The sequence below is a fragment of the Leptopilina boulardi genome, unplaced genomic scaffold (genome assembly GCF_019393585.1).
Source record: "Leptopilina boulardi isolate dan_hultmark-lab unplaced genomic scaffold, ZJU_Lbou_2.1 LbouV2_292, whole genome shotgun sequence".
NCBI classification, from domain to species: Eukaryota; Metazoa; Arthropoda; class Insecta; order Hymenoptera; family Figitidae; genus Leptopilina; species Leptopilina boulardi.
In genome coordinates this window covers 1,180,186-1,202,708 of record NW_026137854.1, presented here as the reverse complement: position 1 = coordinate 1,202,708, position 22,523 = coordinate 1,180,186, and the positions used below count along the sequence as shown (strand labels likewise).

Here is a 22,523-nt window from a genome sequence, read left to right as displayed (position 1 = left end):
ATAGTGTGAGTCACTGAAATTAGGAGCCTCTACCTGAAGCTGTTCTTCAGGGATAGTGTAGGGGCGAGCGTACCCGGTAGAGTGGGGATTAGCATAATTTGAGGGGAGAAAACTGGCATTTAGTCCTGCTACTCCCGATATAGGATTAGCGTACGCAGTGGAGTGGAGGTTTTCGTAATTTGAGCGAAAAAGATTGGTATTTAATCCTGTTGATGGTGCAAAAGTACTGTACCTGTTGGGAATAATATTGGGATTATTCGTCGGTACATCTAATCTGGCGTTACTATACGCGGGTACTGTCTGATTGTACCATCCCATGGATGTAGTGACAGTAGCTGTAGTAACACTTATTCCCATTGCTGAGGTAATTGGGGACGGAATACTACTGCTACTAGAAGGCACGTGAACAGGAATATTACCGCACGAGGCACTTCGACCCGGCGGTCGTTGATTATTGAATCCCGAGGTGGAGGCAGAGTCATTTAACCCCGTGAAGCTATGTACAGAGAGCCTACGACGGTTGCTCACATGTATATTTTCGGGATGTTCGTCTTCAATACCCCAAGGGACATCCTCGCGGTTCGCGCTCTCAAAAAAACTAATCATACGATCAATTAGAATTTCACGAGTACCTTCATAATTGACTCCATGGCCCCGGAGTAAACCAGACACGGCCTCGGTTGGTAGGTCATTTAACCATTGATAATCATTCTCTGTATCAGACATTTTTCGGAGAAAAAGAAAAAAAAAATTTTTTTTTATGTTCGGTAGAATAAGGTGTATTCAAATCAGTAAAAAAAAAAAACTAGTCTTAACGAGAAAAAGAAAAAAAAAACAATTTTCATTAGCAAAAAAAAATAAAATTCGTTCAAATCCGCATTCTAATAAAAAAAATAATAAAAAAAAAGTTTTCACACGAAAGTAATCTCTACTAACGGTGAAATACGATTCACTTAACTTAGTATTCGAAAAACAAAAACGTTTTCGTAAGAAAATAATTTTCACTTTTGCTACAATAAAATCGAATTTGTATTTGAAAAACGAAAGGCATTCTCAACAGACAATAATTTTCACCATCGGAGAAATTTTAACTTTAATTTATTTTCGTAATTTCATTTAAGAACACGAGAAATTTTATTGTCTTTACTTAATGCGTTCACTTATCATGGATGACAAGCCACCTGTTACTTTTTCTTTCACCTTGTTTCTTTTTGTTCTATAAAAGAAAATGTCTATTATCACAACCGTTTTTAAATCGGATAAATTCAAAAGAAACTAAGGTGGTATTTTCACTGTGTTGAGTGATTCTATTCCACTCATTGTCATAAGCAAGCACTGTTTTGTTCATGTAAATATCACGCACACTTACAAGGACGCATAGCTGATCGCATGTATATACCTCACATAAGGAACGACCGTTGCGGCAAATGTATTACTCGACGCTTGATATCATTCCGGTACATAACCCTCGCACGAAAGAAAGGAGGGAGCAAGAAAATAAAATGCTCTAAGTCAAGACTACCTTCGACTTGAATAAGCTAAGATTCCGGTTCACTATTCGACCATTTACCACGTAAAACATGCGATAATTATGACTTCCAAAACTTTTCGCAAAGGATCTGTCACTGGTAACAATGAATGAAGGATATTCTTTTCTCCCCACTCACCTTTAATAATACTAAGACGTGAAAATGTGTCTCGAAATTCTTCCATCTTTCGGCCCGTACAGAATAATGTTCGCACCAATTTACTATTTAGGCATTTCTGACACTTTTGCTTTCCAGTCCGCACTGCGCGACGGCCAGCATAGAATGATAGGTTACGCACGAACTTTTACGAAAACTGACGAAGTATGACACGAATGGATCACGGCGCGCATGGACGAAGGGATCTGTCGGCATACTTGTATATTTCCACAATCAAGTATATTTAATATATATATATATATATATATATATTTAAATAATAATTTGAACTCCCGGAACTTGTATTAAGGACGCCAGGTGAAAAGCCAAATTTACTCGAAAGTTACGTTAAACAATTTGGTTTTTCACCGTCCCAGGATTTTCGGAACATTATAGTTTCTTAAAATTATGCCGAACTGCTCAGCCATTTTTGGAGAGTGGCTGGGAACCAAACGTGAATCCTTATCCAGATGACTGACGAGGGAACGAGAGAGACAGAGAGAGAAAAGGGCCACATATATCAAATTAAATCAATTACACCAAATTTTCCTTCTTTTAATATTGAATAGCATATTTATTAATGTATGAAAAAGGTGGTTCTATTTACAATGTCGGACTTTGTCCAGAAATCTAGCCCTTCGACTAGCTTGACTCGACATAATATAAAAATAAATAAAATTAAATTAATAGGTTTAGAAAATTTGAAATGAGCAAATAAGAAATTATATCGTTGAGAGACAGTCAAGCCAGAAGGGCAAACATGGTGGCGTATGAATTTCGCCTTGCGTTGGTATAATAATAATAATAAAAAAAATAGATTAAATCAAAGAAAATTACCGGTACTCTGAGGAATCCAAACTTTGTGCCGTATAATTATGCACAAAAGAATTTAATACAAATTTTAACAAAGATACCTTTTTGCTGTTCGATAGCTAGCTAGTTTTGGAATATTTTTTATCACCGTTGCCTCAAATTAACTGCTCAACAAACAAGTAAAGCTGCTTACAAACTTCATACTAAAAATTAGTGGGTTTTCTTTTAGACAACTAATTTTTTTACTGTGGGCCTTACATTGGGCCGCGGAATCCAAAATTGGGCTCTGTGCCCAATTTAGAAAGTAGCTTCGAATTTTGTAATCTTGTGAACCCAAAAATCCCCAATGATATAATTTTTTTAATTTATTTGTTTGTCAACAAATTTTGGGCCCAATATTTTTGGCATTTGTACTACAAAACTAAATCAAGAATTTCATGACGATTACGAAATGGATACTAAAAATTAGTGGGTTTTATTTTAGACAACTAATTTTTTTACTGTGGGCCTTACATTGGGTCGCGGAATCCTAGATTGGTCTCTGTGCCTAATTTGAAAAGTAGCTTTGAATTTTGTAATCCTGTGACCCCAAAAACCCCCAAAGATACGATTTTTTAAATTTATTTGTTTGTCGAAAAATGTTGGGCCCGATATCTTGGATTGGGCCTAATATTTTGGGCACTTATACCATATGCCTGAACGCAGAATTTCATGGGGATTACGGATTCGATATTCTAAATTAGTGGTCTCATTTTAGAAAACCACTTTTTTCATTGTAGGGCCCAACATTGTGCCCGGGGCCCAATTTTTTGGTTTCAACAATGTTGATCTTTTTGCTTGAAACAGCTTTTGTATTGAACATTTTTTACGAAAATTCGTATTTTTTGAGATATTTACAAGTTTCCATACTTTTGGAACACCCTGTATATATATCTTCTCTTCCTATATTACAAAAAGATATCGCCGCCGCCGCCTCCGCCGCCGCCGCTGTTTCAAGAATTCTTGACCTAGGAGGGGGGAGTCCCCCCTCCTCAATTTTGAGGTTATGTTCGTTTCAAGACTCTGAATATAGCCGCAAGTCCCCTCCCCTCCCCGCCATAAATGACCTAATTTTTGAGGTTTTGTTCGTTTCAAGGCTCTGAATATAGCCGCAAGTCCCCCTCCCTCCTCTCATTTCCCCTCCTCCGTCAAAAATGACCTAAATTTTGAGGTTATGTTCGTTTCAAGACTCTGAATATAGCCGCAAGTTCCCCCTCCCTCCTCTCATTTCCCCTCCTCCGCCAAAAATTGACCTAAATTTTGAGGTTATGTTTGTTTTAAGAACCTAATAAAGCAGTAAGTCCTTCCCCCTTCCCTCATCTCTCTCTGTATTTCCCGCCAAAAATAGGGGGGTTGGCGCGCGAAGCGCGCAGGGGGGCGTAGCCCCTCTAGTATATATATATATATATACTAGAAGGGGCTACGCCCCCCTATTTTTGGCGGGAAATACAGAGAGAGATGAGGGAAGGGGGAAGAGGGGGGACTTGCGGCTATATTCAGAGCCTTGAAATGAACATAACCTCAAAATTTATGTCATTTCTGGCGGGGGAGGGTAGGGGACTTGCGGCTATATTCAGAGTCTTGAAACGAACATAACCTCAAAATTTAGGTCATTTTTGATGGAGGAGGGGAAATGAGAGGAGGGAGGGGGACTTGCGGCTATATTCAGAGCCTTGAAACGAACATAACCTCAAAATTTAGGTCATTTCTTGTGGGGGAGGGGAGGGGACTTGCGGCTATATTCAGAGTCTTGAAACGAATATAACCTCAAAATTTAGGTCATTTTTGATGGAGGAGGGGAAATGAGAGGAGGGAGGGGGACTTGCGGCTATATTCAGAGCCTTGAAACGAACATAACCTCAAAATTTAGGTCATTTCTTGTGGGGGAGGGGAGGGGACTTGCGGCTATATTCAGAGTCTTGAAACGAACATAACCTCAAAATTTAGGTCATTTTTGATGGAGGAGGGGAAATGAGAGGAGGGGGGGGACTTGCGGCTATATTCAGAGCCTTGAAACGAACATAACCTCAAAATTTAGGTCATTTCTGGTGGGGGAGGGGAGGGGACTTGCGGCTATATTCAGAGTCTTGAAACGAACATAACCTCAAAATTTAGGTCATTTTTGACGGAGGAGGGGAAATGAGAGGAGGGAGGGGGACTTGCGGCTAAATTCAGAGCCTTGAATCAAACATAACCTCAAAATTTAGGAGGGGGGACTCCCCCCTCCTAGGTCAAGAATTTTTGAAACAGCGGTATTTAAATACTTAAAAACTATTTTTGTTGTTCATTTTAGAATTTAGATATTCTTTTAGTTTTTGATATTTCAATATGTCAAAAACTAGGGAGTATTTAGACAGGTGTTTCAATCCATTACAAATATTAAATCATCGTGGAAAAGGTTTACGTCCAATTTAAAAAAAAATTCGTGAAAGGTTTCCTGATGCTCATGTCAATTCGAAAATATGTGCTAATTGTAGGCTTCAACTTGGAAAGCAAAATAATGCCTTTCATTCGAAACAATTTGATCCTAACAATATCAACTCACATAAAACCGTTGATACTGATATGATCAATAACAGTATCAGTGATTCAGAAACAGATGGTATTCCATTTGTTAAATCTTTTATACTTGAAGAGTTAGAAGATTTATTTTGTGGTTTGAAGGACAAATTCTTAAGCATGCCTGCAAATGATCCTATAAGATTCACGATTCTTACCGTAGCTCCATTATCATGGAGTATTCGCAAAATAGCTACAGAATTTGGAACCTCACGACGATCAGCTAAAAAAAGCCAGAACTTTAAGATAGAATATTAAAGTTTTAGCTTCAACGACTTCTAAGGCTGGAAAGAGGTTACCTGAAGATACTGTGAATAAAGTTATCGAATTTTATAACAGCGACCTCTACAGTAGAGTGATGTCTGGTAAAGAAGATACTGTATCAGTAAAAATTGATGGAAAAAGATCTGCACTTCAAAAACGCTTGTTACTAGCAGATTTAAAAGAGTTGCATCAGGAATTTAAAAAAATAAATTCTAATAACCCAGTTAGTTTTAGTGCATTTTTTAAGCTTTGGCCAAAACATTGTGTTTTCGCTGGAGGTTCCGGTACACATTCTGTATGTGTATGCGTAATTCACGAAAATTGTAAATTAATGCTTGATGCGCTAAACATTAAAGAGATTACAAAAACAATGAATCAACCAATTGAAAATTATAAAGATTGTCTGCGACTCATTACATGTAAGGATCCAACTGCATTATTTCTTTTAGCTAACTGCAAAGATTGCCCTAGCATTGAAGACTTCTGAGAAATGATGATAAATATTTTAAACGAAGCATGCATCGAGAGTGTTTTATGCAGTTATGAATCCGTGTACAGTATCTATACTCAAGCCAAGTACAACATCCATTTCTCATTTTAGTACGGCATCTATCACATAGTGACGCTGCTGCTGCTCTCAACTTGGTGTACAGATGCTGAACTTCTCTATTTCAGATTCCGTGCTTTTCTTCTCTCAGTGTACGTAATACAAAATGCTTCTCAAGCATTTCATTATAATAATGATCAATGCATTTTAATGCCAGTTGTTTATTACTATAATGATGGTAAAGAAATAAAACATAAAAGTCTTGTGTTTTTGTCTGACTGTTTAAAACATGATACAACAGCTGTTTATGTTGTTCAAAGACAATTGTTAAAAGAAATAAAAAAGAATACGAAAGTGAGTCGAGTTATTTATTACTCAGATGGTGCAAAACAGCATATTAAAATTCGGTACCAAGTGTCTAATTTATTAAAGCATGAAGAGGATTTTGGAATTCCAGCAGACTGGTATTTTCATGCAACGGCACATGGCAAAAATTCTTACGGTGGCATAGGGGCCATTTTAAAACGCGAAGCTACCAGAGCAAGCTTACAAGCATCTGGTACTCAGTCAATTACAAATTCGACAAGTCTTTTTAATTGAGCAAAACAACATTTCTCTTAACTTGAGGTTATGTATTTTAGTAAGGAAATGCATAGAAAAGCACCTCAAAAAACGCTTTTCTGATGCCAAAGCAGTTCCAAGCATTTCGACGCAACATGCTTTTATTGCACTTCTATCGAAAAAATTACTATTAAAAACACACTCTTTTGCTGAAGATGGTATAATTTTTTCATAAACTTAAAATATGAAACAAGTATTTTTATTTCAATTTTTAGCTTTTTAAAGTCATCCTTCAAAACTAATAATTAAAATTTATAAGCTAAAAATTTAGGCCAAATTAGATCTGCCATTATAAATTTTAAAAAACTGATATTAAATTCGTAACCAGCGACTTCGAAAACCACCGAGTAGTCATTATCACAAGACTAGCTCAATTTTTAATTTTATCCGCCATATTTAATCCGCCATTTTGAATTTTTGAATTTTGAAAGGAGATACGTTATCAGTTTGTAAGTAAACTATGTTGTCGTTATTTTTATCGTCATATGTGAAGCTTTAAACAATAATATAGATCATATTAGTGGATTTTTTGTGTTTTTTATGTCGTTTAGGCGCCATATTTAAGTCGCCATTTTGAATTTCAAAAAGCGCCCAACGGGATTAAAAAGTAGAAATTCCAAGCTAATTTTTCCAATATGCTAAATTTTTTTTAAATTAAACCAATTATGGAGAGATGGGGTGGTCCTGTTGACAAAGAACGTCCCATATATACCTACCTATATTACAAAAAGATATCGCCGCCAACGCCGCCGACGCCGCTGTTCCAAGACTCTGAATATAGCCGCAAGTCAAGAGAAGGGGGATAGGAGAGAAGGGAGGGAGGACTTACGGCTATATTCAGAGTCTTGAAACGATCTTAACCTTCAAATTTGGGGTGGAGGGAAGAGAGGAGGGGGGATGGGGGTTGGCGCGCGAAGCGCGCAGGGGGCGTAGCCCCCTAGTATATATATATAGTCAAGAGAAGGGGGTAGAAGAGAAGGGAGGGGGGACTTGCGGCTATATTCAGAGTCTTGAAACGATCTTAACCTGTAAATTTAGGGTGGGGGGAGGGAAAGAGAGGAGGGGGATGGGGGTTGGCGCGCGAAGCCGCTGCCGCCGCTGTTCCAAGACTCTGAATATAGCCGCAAGTCAAGAGAAGGGGGGGGGACTTGCGGCTATATTCAGAGTCTTGAAACGATCTTAACCTTTAAATTTAGGGTGAGGGAGGGGAAGAGAGGAGGGGGATGGGTGTTGGCGCGCGAAGCGCGCAGGGGGCATAGCCCCCTAGTATATATATATATATATATATTTACGCCATGCAGAAAATGTCGCATTCAAAAGTATTGAAATATTGAAAATGTTGTGAAGATATTCGGAAATCCTTGTGTCAGATTTTAGGTATTAATGACTGCATTATGCATATAAAATTTCAGGCCAATCAGTCAAAATATGTTTCTGAGATAATTTGTACACAATATGTACATTTACCTACACAATACCACGCATAGAGAGTGAAAAATTAATTATTTACTGCAAGGATTATTAACAAAGAATAATAAACAAAAAGAAAATATTACATTTTCCTAAACTTTCAAAAGTACAAATTAAAGTAAGAAATGGATAATAATCTAAAAATATGAGTAAGGCTTATTTCGCTCAACGCGGATAAATTCATACGCCAATTTATTTGCTTCAAATTATCTTTAAAATAAATTTTCATACTTCTATTAACAAATTGAACATTTATATTTGGTAACTTCCCCCCACAGCACCGAAACATTCCTGAAAATTTAGTGAATATTTACTTGCAAAATTTAGAATATTTAATTGCAATGTTTATTGAAAGTTATGTAAAGATTTAAATATTAAGGAAAGTTTGACTAATTATAATACCTAGCTACTTTTTTATAAACCTCCAATTTGATTAATTTTTTTTAGAAGCATTAAATGAAAAAAATTGTTACAACTAATACGAGATACAAAATTAAGCATACAAAATTTCAGGCCAATCCGTCAAAACGTTTTTGAGATAATTTGTACACAATTTTGTGAAATACATACACCCCTACATCTAGACATTTGCTCAGAACTTCAAAAATATTGATTCTAGATGAGAATGAGTCCATAAAACCTTCTTTTGAAAAATTAAAAATCGTCACGAATGCAAAGCTTCCTCATGAGGAAGCAAAATGGTGTCCTATTGGGCGTGAAATGCGACAAATATAAAATAATACTAAAATTTACTTTTATATAAGTTTTATTTACTTGGAAGTAATTCTGACTCAATAAAAAAATCTACATAGTTATTTCTTTGAGAATTACAATTTAGAGATTTAGAAATGAATAATTACAATGTAACGTAATTAAATTACTTTCTCATTTCCATATGCTAAGATTTGTGGCTGCAAATATTTTTCTACCAGTAACAATGTAAGAAAGACTATTCAAAGATCCAAATCTTTATATAATACAACAGAAGTTCTATTTTATTCTCGTACAGACATCAGTACAGTAAAATATGACATTGACGTTTGAAGAACCTTAAATGAATTTTATAAAAATTAAAAACAAATGTAATGAAAGCACTCTGTCAATTATTTTTTCTGAACTTCTAAAATAAGTGTATGGATTTTAAATTTTATCATAATTTTTAATATATTAAGGGGTTGCATGGATCTGCAAGGCCAAAAAACGTACACATTAAAAAATTGTTGTAAAATTGTTGTACAAACATTTTTAGGTTATTTGACGGCCGGGCAAAAAGGCCATTCATTTGTTCTACCGTTTGAAAATGTCGTCTATTTGTACCCATGAGCAGAAAAAGAAAAGAATCTTTCCTTCAAAATGCTCCATCACGTCAGGATTTTTAGTAAACGAAGTCTAAAGGGTCAAAAATGGATATTTCAGCCATTTTTCACAATTTGTCTTGAATAAATTTTTTTTTAATCTTCGATAAAAGGATCTTAAAGTACTACTCTTCAACCTTGAAAGACATTTTTTAAAATTATTTTATGATTTTTTAAAAAAAGTTATGAAATTTTGAATTTTTGGTTATGCTAACATTCACTTAGGCCATATATGTGATCGGGTCTGAGAAAACGGTGCTATCGACCAAAATGAACTTTTCGAGAAAAACGCGTTTAAAGTTTTACTACTAATTAAAATAGATTTCTTGAAACATTTTATATTTCAAAGGACCTGGATAAGTGTTCCTTATGTATTTTTTATGCTGAACACGATTTCTATGGTTAAATAATTTTCTGAACATCAGTGTTATTGTTATAAACAATTTGTTTTGCAAAATTCAAAATATCAGACGACTATTTAAAGTTTAACAAAACAGAAAGTGAAAGTCCATGTGGATATACAAATAATTTTTGTCTATTTGATTATATTAAGATTTATAATGAAATAAAAAACAATTTTGAAGAAAATAAAATAATTTTTTAATTATAAAAAAAATTTCTTTTTTATTTTATTATACATCTAAATATGATATTATTTATTTGAGAATTTTCAGATATGCCCAAATTAATAAGCGCGTATATCGTATACCAAACGCCAAAAACACTCATTGCTGTTCGCAGTCAAAGTCAAGTCAACGTGTTAACTCTTTTTATAATAAAATAGTTTAAATAACTAGTATTAACAGAAAACGAAGAGTAGAGATAAAACAAAGGTTGAGATTAAAAAAGCATCGAGAAGTAAAGAAGTACGTATATGAATTGCAAGTATGCAATTCTTTTAGAATAAATATATAATACTATAACATAAAAGAATAAATCTGGGGATAAGAGAAAATAACAGGGTTTATTAAAAAATAATTCACAAATTTTTAAAAATGAACACTTTTCAACTTCAAGTGATAATGGTAAGTTTAAAATGCACCTTTATAAGATTATTATATTATCGTAAACAAAATGTTAACAGTAAAAATATAATAAACATTTTTTTCGAATCGTCGGAAATTTTTGAAGATTCCTTTTCTGCAAATTTACTTTCTACAAGGGAATCAGAAGGTAATTTTTGAACGAATGTATTTTTAGGTTAGGTCAGCAAATGCTTTCTTTCTTTTTGGTTTTTTTAATTAAATTAAGAAGTTAATAATGTTCTTTTTATTGAATTTAGTCAATGCCAACCAAAAGCAAGGCTGTTCTACTGACAATGAGAATACATCCAATTTTTAGAATTTAAATAATTTGAACTAAACAGTTTTTGACGCAACTTCACATCCTGATGCTTCTTTAAACTCCAGTAAATCTTCAGATTTAGGTAAATATCGTGGATTACTACCCAGTGGGAAAAAAACCATGATCATTCTAAAAACGTTTTTAGAACGATTCGTGCCTGCCAAATAATGTTCTGGAACATTATTTAAAAATCCATGTTCTTAAAATGTTCCAGAACATTACTTGGAGAACATGAAACGTTCTAAACATCCTTAAAATGTTTTTAAAACAAACATGGTTTTTTGCCCACTGGGTATATTGATACTTTACTTTTTATTTGATGAAAAATATTAACCTGTTAAATGATTAATAAATTATTAGTAATTAAAACTTTAAATGACAATATGAATTACTGCCCTAATAAGGCATAGGGGAACCCAATTTTTGCCCCTGTGTGGTCACAAACGACAATTCTACACAGGAACCTATGCTCATGCGCTTCACTTACCATAGATTTCAGCTAAAATAATACGAAAAAAATTTCTTTCTAATGTGTATGTTTTATGACCTTGGAGATCCATGTAACCCCTTAATGAAATTCATATTACACAGTTTGTATTTTTATAACAACTCTATTATACACAAAATAAAACTGAGAATTACTAATTGTTATTAACTTACGAACAGACAATTTTATTTTGGTACAAAAAGATATAATTTCTATATTTTATTTTTAAATACATCATACCTTTGTAAAAAATTGAAGTGAAAGTATGAATATTTTGCCAATAATAAATGTGGTTGGTTGAGATCCTCTTCTCATTATAATGAGTAACAGATTCTTTGTTTCGGTTGACAGATAGAACCAATCTGCATTATATCTAATAAATTCATTCTTTAATTTGAATAATTTTGCCCGTTGCAGCACAGAAATATAAATAATCGTTATTTCTAAGATATTTAAAGATCATAATATTAAAGAATTTTTTTGAAATTTCAAAATTTTTTGATATACTTAAGGATTTACAAGTAATAAGTTTGTGAAAAAGGGCACCTTATTATGTTTGGCTTTAACTAGAAGCGATAATTGTATATAATTCAAGAAGCTAACCTAAAGGGGGAACTCAATCTGAAGGGAACTAATATCTCTCCTGTCAATAAAGTTCTATTATACTTCTTTGGTGCTCCTCGCAAAATAAAATAAAATTTTTGTTCTTAAATAAAATCACACATTTAAAGCTAAACTAATAAATATAATCAAGGTCATATGATTGTTATGATTTCAAATGTAAATATTTTCCGCAGGGTTTTTTTTTTAGATAATACTAAATAATGTTCTCAAACATTTTAAGAACATGAAGAGATTGTACAAAAGAGTACGTCTTTCAACCGCCCAAATGTTACACTTTGCAATATAAAATATTTAACCTATGAAAAAATCTTTTTATCAAATGTAGTAAATTTAATGATTTCTAAAATTCTTCCTCAGAACTTTTGCATACAAGTTGTATTGTACAAAATATTTGCAAAAGTGAAGCATTTGTCAATAGATACTTTTAACATTATCTATACTCTCATGAGTTCACTTTCCCTTGCCAGTTAGTTAATTTTGAATTTTCCTTCAACCGACTAAAGGCCTTTGTATACCTCACCGATTCCCAGTAAGCCTCCCAGATAACAAACGTGTCTGGCACGTTACAGGCAGAAAGGGCCGCGGACCGTATCCCTGCTGTAACGAACCTTTTGTGCCACCTACTTTATGGCAAGACCAACTGTGCCAGCAATGTGCTTGCAATGTAATACTGTCACTAATAAAATAAAACAATTTATAAAATATATTAATTTTTATTGATATTTTATTTTTTTGTAGTGATAAGCAAAACAAGTTTGAAATAATTTTTTTATGGTTTAAATTAAATTCGGATAAAATACACAATGTACAGTAAAAATTCTTTTAGAATAACCCTGCCGGATTCGATTTACCTAAAATCGACCCAGCTGGGTCGAATCTAAGTCGAATCTAAGTCGAATTTAGGTAATTATCAAAAAAAAGCTTTAAATTGATGAAAATTTATAAAAATTAGTATTGTGAGGTTAAATGAACATTCATAGAGTTAATTTTTGTAAGAATTTTAATTATTAACGTGATAAATAATAAATAATTACTTGATATGTGCAAGTGGTAACTGTAGATTTTAACTCGTTGTCAGTTTTCATAATATTTTCAGAAATTAGTGTAAAATGTGTGAAAAAATAATTTATATTTAATAGAAATTGCAAATTTTATTAAATTATTTTATTATTTAACAATCACATTTCATAATAATTGCAATTTAATTAAAAAATAACAGTTTTCTTAAAAGTGACAAGAACTCTATTATACCGACCACACACGGAACAGCGGAACGCGCGCCAAGATTTGAAAAGAGTTACAAATTTTAAACATTCATTAAATAGAAAATATGCAATTTTTTTCTTTATTTATAAAAAAAACTTTAGAATTTTGTTAAAATAATAAAAATTAAGCTGATATATTTTTCTTAAATTTTTACTTATAACTTTTTAAAAAATTCTTAAATAAAAGATCAAAAAATTTAGTTAAATTTGTATTTTGCCATCATAATTTTTTAACAAAAATATAATTTTTTAGACATAAAAATAAGAAAAATTTACATTAAAACTTATTTAACAATTACATTTTTTTAACAAAATTCTTTTTTTTTTTAAAAAAAAAGTTGCAGATTTTTTATTTCATATTCACAATTCTTTAATGAAATTGTTTTTTAATACAAGTTAAAAAAAAATTAATCATTTATTTATACTAATGCTAATAATCACTAATTTTAAGTAATAGGATAGCTGGAAATTTGTGCTCCCTGCATGCTGCTGCCATCTAACGGCGTCTGCAACTAATATAGGGCGATAGTTAAAAGTAAAGAAATACTGATTATTAGTATTAATATAAGTAAATTGGTATAAATAAATGATTAATTCGGCATTTCTGAGAAAATTTTTATAAAATGATTATCTTTTATGGTTAATCAAATATATTTAATTAATGAAATTAAGATAATAATGAAATAGTTGTAATTAACAATTTGAATTTTCCCGCCAGAAGATCATGTGCATTCATATTCGCGCACTTTTACCGTGTGTGGTCGGTATAATAGAGTTCTTGTCACTTTTAAGAAAACTGTTATTTTTTAATTAAATTGCAATTATTATGAAATGTGATTGTTAAATAATAAAATAATTTAATAAAATTTGCAATTTCTATTAAATATAAATTATTTTTTCACACATTTTACACTAATTTCTGAAAATATTATGAAAACTGACAACGAGTTAAAATCTACAGTTACCACTTGCACATATCAAGTAATTATTTATTATTTATCACGTTAATAATTAAAATTCTTACAAAAAATAACTCTATGAATGTTCATTTAACCTCACAATACTAATTTTTATAAATTTTCATCAATTTAAAGCTTTTTTTTGATAATTACCTAAATTCGACTTAGATTCGACTTAGATTCGACCCAGCTGGGTCGATTTTAGGTAAATCGAATCCGCCAGGGAAATATATAATAATATAACATAAAAGAATAAATCTGGGAATAAGATAAAATAACAGGGTTTATTAAAAAATAATTCACAAATTTTTAAAAATGAATACTTTTTAAAATAACTAACAAATCATTAATAAAAAATTTAAAAAATAAAGTAAATTATCAAAACGATAAGAGCAATATAAAACAACAACATTTTTAATAAAATTAGCAGTTTAATAAGTATAAAAATCCTTATAACTTAAATATTGTAAAACACACTATAGAAATGTTATGAAGAGAAAATTCTTAAATTATAAGAAAGATAAAAAGATTATTCATAAAATGAAGGAGTTTAAAAAGTGTAAGAACAAAGCTTTAAATAACGAAAAAAGCTTAATATATTTAAAAATGCCCAGAACAAAAACTAAACAGCTTTAAATTTTAAAAAAAATTATGAAATGTTAAAAATCGTATAAGATAGAATGTTGTAAAAAAATAGAAGAATTTATAAACGAATATAAAAGGAATCAGAAAATTAGAAAAAAAATTGAAATGATTTACCGACGTCTCGTTATAGGGGGATTACAGTGTATTAATTTTAAGCCAATATCAAATGTCAAAATAAAGTAATTTAAGGATACAACGTTAGTTTGACACAATACATACATTTAAATTAATTTAAATTTTAATGTATCATTCATACTTTAAAAATAACCATTAATTAAAATTGTAATATAGTCTTCAAACCACTGTCATAAAAGATGTTTTCTATTTGTTTTCCTTAATAACGTGTTTTCTATCTGCACTCGCGAAAAACGTGTTTTCATTTAGGGGCCATCGATATAATTTACATAAATAATTTTAGAATTTCTTTTGTAACTTGTTTGCTACTTAAGTTTGATGAATTCGTAAATATAATTAATCATTAGTGAAAAATTTATTATTTTAATGAATATAATATATATTGCATTTAACAATCATGCGATTATACGAATATTATTAATAACACAAAAAATAATGATAGAATATCTTGAAAATTATAACAATCTATATAATAATATTCAAAATGTTTGATCTATTGAAAATAAATAATAATTAATTCTAAGAAGGATATTTGAATAAATGAAATTTTGAAAAACAATAATTTTAAATAAAAGTATTTTATAGTTCATTTTTAGGACAGAATTCTTGTAAATAAAAGCAAGTGCGTTGATAGATCAGTTGGTTAGGCATTAGGTTTAATTTGCGTTAGGTCGCGGGTTCGATTTCCTTTGCGTGCATGAGATAATTTAACTTTAAGATAAGTATTGTAAATAATAATACTAAATTAAATATATGCATTTCCGTGACTAAATTCCGAAAACAGCTAATTTTCTACTAGTAAAATATTTTTGAACTCTATTTGTTTAATAGCTATTTAATCAATGAGATGATTAATTATCTGATAAAAAAGTTACCAGTGCACATTTTTAAAATGTTAATCACGTGTAATTTGTTTACCGAAATTGTTTAAACAATCATTAAACATATCTACATAGACGCAGTTTCAATTTCTATTTTAGTAAAAAAAAACTTATTCTGCACTTTAATGGATCGGACGCCGGGCGGGCGATATCGCCAGCAATAGCGTGTACATTGCGCTGCTTATATGCCGGCACGTTGGTTCGATCAATCGGAATACGGTCCGGCACACAGCTTGCTATTGTGCAGGCATTTTGTTATCTGGGCCTGCGACGTGTACCATTGGAGTAAAAGAGACAGAACTATCTTTTGTGTCTTTTACTCCAATGGTACACGACAGAAGTACACTCGGAATCGGTGAGGTATGCAAGCGCCTTAAGAATAAAAGCTACATATTTTATGTAAGTGTTGTATCCTTAAGTGTAGATCATCTATATTTGTCAATATAATATGGCTATTACTTTATTATTTTATGAAATGTGAACCATACCTTTTCTTCTATACAACTGACGGTTTAGTTTTTATATGGTTTAGCTTTACATGTGTGACTTTATTGTTTTGAAATAAGTGTCTAAGTTTATTTTTTCAAGTTTGAGGAATGGTGTGCAATATTCAAATATAGTACAACTTATTCAACGAACCTTTCACAAATATTTCAAAGGAAGATTTTATGTCTAAGCAGTTGGCAAAGCTATTTTGTTTTAAAAAAAATAAAAGTTGTGCTGAATTGTGCTCAACAGTGTCAAAAAAAAATTTTCTGACAAAAATTTCAAAGAAGGTTTTTTTACAAAAACGACATTTTGTTAAAAATAAAAACAAAAGTTGTGCTGAACACATTCAAACACCACAGAATATTGTGCCACAAATTTTTTTTTTTCAAAAATGTTTAAAAAAAATTCCATGAAGAATTAGGTTTTTGAAATTTAAAAATTTTTTTAAATAAAAATTTTGAAAATAAAAAGTTGTGCTGAGTTGTGCTAACCGAACACAGTGAAAAATCTTTATACACTTTTTCCTAAAATTCATATTTTCATTGTGGAGATATAGACTGCGTTATAGCTGACGATCTTGCGCTGCGCAAAGGAAGAACGTCATGTCTCGAAAACACACATCACACGTGTATTGTCGAGACATGGGACGTATGTTGTGAATCTACAGCTCATGCTATGTAGTTCTTGAGTAGTCGGCACAGCAGATGCTTCTAATTTCTTTCCGTGAGAGTATAGAAAAATAAAAAATTCATTAAAATTCTTAAATTAATATCTCATAAACTGCTTGATAAAAAAAGCGGAAAAACCCTGGAAAAATTTTTATCGAGAGAAAACCGGGACTGAAATCTTACACAATGACTTACTATGGAAAATATGAATTTTATGAAAAAGATTATTGAGACTTTTTTACTGTGCTCGGTTGGCACATGTCAGCACAACTTTTGTTTTTCAAAATTCACATTTTTGAAAATTCCGAATTTCAAAAAACATGATATTATATGGAAAATATGAATTTTAGTGTTACATCCGGAGATATAACATAATTAATTTAATAATTGATTAATTTTTAAGTCTAGACTTTCGTCCAATAACTTGAGAATCTTTTCGATTGGATTTTTGTTGAGAAAAAATTTAAAAAGGTTAGAAAAGGATTTGAAAAGGAATTGAGAAAATAATTGCGCACTGGTAGCACTAAAATTTCTCGGAAAGGTTTTCAATAATTATGAATAAAAATTTATAATTTTGGAATTACATAAAATATCGCGCACCATAGCACGATATTTATCGGAATTGAAAGATGGGTAAGGTTAAGAATTGAAGAAAAAGAAAGAAATAATAAATTTTAAGTATAAACATACTTTTTAATTTCAATTAATAATATTCCTATAGATGCAAAATTAGGAGACGTCCTTCTTTAAAATTTAAATATTGGTTGTGTGGACAGCGCTCAGAACAACAGGAACACGTAGAATTGGATGTTAAAATTGAAGAATTAAATTTAAACAAGATTTTAAATTCAGAAAATAACTTGTTACTGAATGTAAAATTTTATAATTGACTTTTTCAGAATAACTTTTTAATTAAAGAAATTGAAATTTTATAACTTGTAAAATGACTTTAAATTTTGGAAACTTATAATGTTTAACTTTTTTTTAGAACAATTTGAAAATGACTCTTTAGAGTTTTTAAACATTTTATTTATTACATTTTCTTCCTATATGGCCTCACTGACCCAACCCTTAGGGTAGGTTGAAACGTGTGGGTTGTCCTTCAGGGACACAGATTTCCAAAAGTAGGGATAAATTCCTTAAAGAAGGGAAGATCGTTCATATTTTGCATCTTTTACAATTAAGCTAAATTTTTATTATTAAAAATGATTATTTTTATCATTAACAATTATTATTTAATTTATTTTACATATGGGGCATTCTATGGGAAATTTTCATTGAAAATTTATTTTTGTCCGAAACCTTTTTTTTCGAAATCTATATGACAAACAAGGCAATACGTATTTTTTTATTTGATGAAAATGAAGGAAGTCATGATTTTTTGAAATTTAACGTCAACAAAGAAAGAGTGTTTTTGGAACATTTTTTAATCTATTGTACTAAAAAATTAAAAATTATGCTATATATGAAATTTGTTCATTTTTCTCAAATTTTTCAAATATGTGCTCAAAAATAACGTACCTATAACAGAAGCAACAAAAAAGTTGAAATTAAACTTATAAAGTGAGTTTTCTCAAAAGAGACACTTTCAACTTTTAATTTTTTTTTGCCTTACAATCTCTGATGATTGAAGAATTTTTTCCCCTATCTGCGAAAGTGGTATTTTTAGTTTTTAAATTACTATTTATAATTTTTTTTAGTACGGCTCACAGAATTTAAGCATTTTTTCTACAAATATAACCTTTTTCCATTAACATTCATTTGTTTTTTTAATTTTCATAAAAACATACTAAAAATCGTTGCGTTAAGCTTAAAAATTGTAATAATAATTTAAAAACTAAAAGTACCACTTTCGCAGATAAGGAAAAAAATTCTTCAGTCATCAGAGATTGTAATGCAAAAAAAATTAAAAGTCGAAAGTGTCTCTTTTGAGAAAATTCACTTTATAAGTTTAATTTCAACTTTTTTGTCGCTTCTGTTATAGGTACGTTATTTTTGAGCACATATTTGAAAAATTTAAGAAAAAATGAATAAATTTCATATATATCATAATTTTTAATTTCTTAGTACAATAGATTAAAAAATGTTCTAAAACACACTTTCTTCGTTGACGTTAAATTTCAAAAAATCATAACTTTCTTCATTTTCATCAAATAAAAAAATAAAAAAATACGTATTTCCTTATTTTTCATATAGATTTCGAAAAAAAATGTTTCGGACAAAAAAAATTTTCAATGAAAATTTCCCATAGAATGCCCCATATTCGTTTTTGAATTTTTATTGTATGATGATTTTTAAGAAAGATACAATTTATAAATTTAATTTGTTTATAATTTTTAATAATAATTATTATTTTTCACTAATTTATATAGTAACTTAACCTGATTTTCTAATAAAAATCGAAATTATTTAAAATATTAATTATTTATAACTATTTATTGTTTAATATCGATATAATTTAATTATTGTTAATTATTATCCATTTTTAGTTTATAATTATAAACATTTTTTTTTATAATTTTTAACATTTTTATCAAAATTAACTATTAGTTGTTAAAGAAAATGATATTAAAATTTATTTAACAATAATTGTAGTTTAAAACTAATTATTAAATTTGCTTAATTTTTATTTTTATTCAAATTATTTAATATTTATTTATTGCATTCATTCATGTTGAGAAAGGCATATATACAGTATACATACATATATGTATATTTTAACATGTGCATTTTTGGTATATACATATATATATATATATGTTCGAAACCTAGACTAATTTTATTGCTACCAGAAGGGTACGCTGGCGACAGGGACTATAACGCTTGTCGTGAAAACCGAAAATGAAAGGAAAAGGACCCCAGCGGTCGACATCTGGAGGATGCACTTGTAGAGTTCCGAAAAGATTTTTATGGTTGTATTTTATAATTTTATTGCTTACGGATGTTTCAGTTTCTTAGATTTTTGGAAAAAGTGCATTCTGTATATGTTGACCACTAAGGTTTCACGTTTCATTATCTGATTAAAAAAAGAAACAAGAGAAAAAACAGATACATTATAATAAGTCGGTGAATAAGAAGAAATAACATGATTTTTTAAATAAACAGATGTTTTTTCTTAAGAAGATAAGAAACGTGGAAAAAATTAAATATAGAGAAAAAAATAAAGTCGAAAAAATGACCAAATGTAACATTAAGAAAAATTTTGTTAAGACTTTTTCACTGTGCTCTGTCAGTACAACTTTTCATTTTTCAAAATTTTTATTTTTGAAAATTATTGTTAAAAAAATTTCAGAAAACATAAATTTCCATGGAAAATAAGAATTCTAGGAAAAAGTTTATTGAAACTATTTTACTGTGCTCGGTTAGCACAAGTCAGCACAACTTTTCATTTTCAAAAATTTTTTAATTGCAAAAACTTAATTTTTCATGGAAAAAAAACAACTGTTATTTTTTTGGAAAAAAACAAAATGGCGTTGCCAACTTCTTAGACATGAAGATTCTTCGTTGGAAAAATTCCCACATTATTCCTTGGAATTCCTCGTAATACATATTTCATAAGTGTCTATTAGTGAGCGAGTTAAACAAAACGTTTAATAATTTACCAGTTTTTTTTACTACATAATTTTTTTTGTAATTTAAAAAAGAAATACTTTATTTCTTTATATATATTTTAGTAAATTATAGTTTCTGAAGATGAGGGCTGTGCAGTTGACTCGTAAAAAATGATCTTTTCATGGTAATATTATAGTAACATTACAGTAATTTTACAGTAACATTTTTTTCACATAAGATAACTTCGAAATCGCTTTTACTGATATAATTTCTATTCTACACATCATAAAGTATCGTTTAGGAAAACAAAAAATCGATTTTATTCGGGTCAAAGGTGGGGGCTTTTCACTAAAGGACATCCAAAAACGAAGATGTAAAGTAAGGAGAAAAAAATTATGTGGAAAGCAAAGTATTAAATAAGGACGTTTTCCGTGCAGGGGAGGGATACCCCAGTGATGGCGCTGCTGGAACTGAGCAATTCGGTTGAAAAAACTTGTGCAAAAAAATGTACAAGTTCTTGTACCTGTTCACTAATGAACTTGTACATTTTCTTGTACATGTTCAAGTAATGTTCTTGAACAAGTTCAGCATCCGGAATTGAGACACGTTCTTTTATAAGAACTTGTACAAGATCCTGGACAAAAAATATATTTGTATAAGAAATTGTACATATTTTTGTGCAGGTTTCATGTACATTTTCTTGTACCAGATGTGCAAATTGTTCTTGTACATTTTTATTGTTTTTTAAATTCGGAGGTAAACCGAGAAGAGCAAAACAGTAAAAGAGACCGTATCCATGACAAGCGGCTTCGGCGCTCAGAGAGGTGCACAAACGAAGAAAAAACTCTGGTAGTCCGGAAAGGACTGACACCGAGGCAAAAAAGAAAAAGCAAGAGGAGGCACCTCTTGTCAAAAAGATTGTTAAGTATTGCGAAGCAAACCGGTAAGAAGAAAGCGACGGGTGAACTTTCAATGGTGATCTGAGTCGCAACAGAAACAATGCACGCCGATGAGAAAAATTTGGGCGTCAGTCATACGAAGGTGGTGGGCGCAAGGCCTACAAAAAAGGGAGAGCTCCTTATACATATCGGAGGAGACTTCAATAAGAAGGCATTTACCGCTGAGATCACAAAAGAGGTTGGAAGCATTGGGAGGGTGCAGACCGGGCGAAGACGTTCGGGCGAAAAAATTCGGGTAATTGTACATTAGGGCGAATATTCATTCGGGCATTTGGATTCGGGCGGGTGTTTTCGGACGTTTGGGTGGATACCCACTGGAGATCCACGACCTGGATTGCCTTACCCAGAAAGAAGAGGTTCAACAGGCGTTGGCGGAAGTGTTCCAGAAGCCAAGAAGCAGGAAAATTACAGTCCTAAGACTCAATCAACGAGGAATAAAGCTCGCGGTTGCAGTCTCAAATTCAAAAAAGGCAGACAGGCTGGAGAAAGTGGGACACATAAGGATTGGCTTTTTGTGTTGCCCAATAAAAAGAAGAGTGATGGTCATTTGGTGCCATGGGTGCTTAGCGTACGGCCACATAGAAAGAGTTTATAAGATATCGGACAAATCCATAAAAAAATTACGAAAGATCATTTTTTACGTTTCAATTTTACAGTCAACCTAATTCCAAAAATATTCAGAATGAACATTGCAGAGTAATATTCATATCTTCCATTGGAATATTCGTTAAAGATTCCTGAAATAAATTGTGATATCTAGGTACAGTGATATTTCTTTTTTAGCTTAATTGATTCCTTTATCAAAAAACATATATGTCATATTGCTTTGAATTGACTAATAGAACATATCCAGGATAGGATGATGTTTATCACTCTCATGGTCTATTAAAAAAAACAACACAAAATCCTGTCATGACCCTATTTAAAATCCCTGACAAGATCATCTTCTTGTACATGTTCATTTATGTCTTCGTTTAATAAAAATTAAAAACTTTAAAGGCTGCGCAGTAGTCTTCTTATAACTTTACAGCTGCGCCATAATTTTTAGCATACATAAGTAAAGAGTTTTAATGATTCTAAATTAATAAAATCTCAAATTTTTTTCAAACGAACTTGTACAATAACATGAACGGTTTCATGTGTAAGTACTTGTACATGAACC

The 22,523-nt window shown here is 30.9% G+C and overlaps 1 protein-coding gene across 3 annotated transcripts in view; it reads right to left on the bottom strand.

Annotated features, from left to right (window-relative positions):
* Positions 1-8,646: 8,646 nt before the first annotated feature.
* The window catches only part of LOC127282253 (odorant receptor 22c-like), a 45,425-nt gene continuing 31,548 nt past the window's right edge, over positions 8,647-22,523 (bottom strand). Inside the window, exons 8-9 of one of the 3 annotated variants that reach the window (XM_051306425.1) lie at positions 11,425-11,557; positions 8,647-9,047 (exon numbers count right to left, since the gene is read on the bottom strand). In XM_051306425.1, the coding sequence (XP_051162382.1) occupies positions 8,994-9,047; positions 11,425-11,557 (187 nt within the window). In that variant the 3' untranslated portion in view covers positions 8,647-8,993. The remainder of the gene's footprint in view (positions 9,048-11,424; positions 11,558-22,523) is intronic. The other 2 variants (XM_051306424.1, XM_051306427.1) reach the window with 2 other exon arrangements.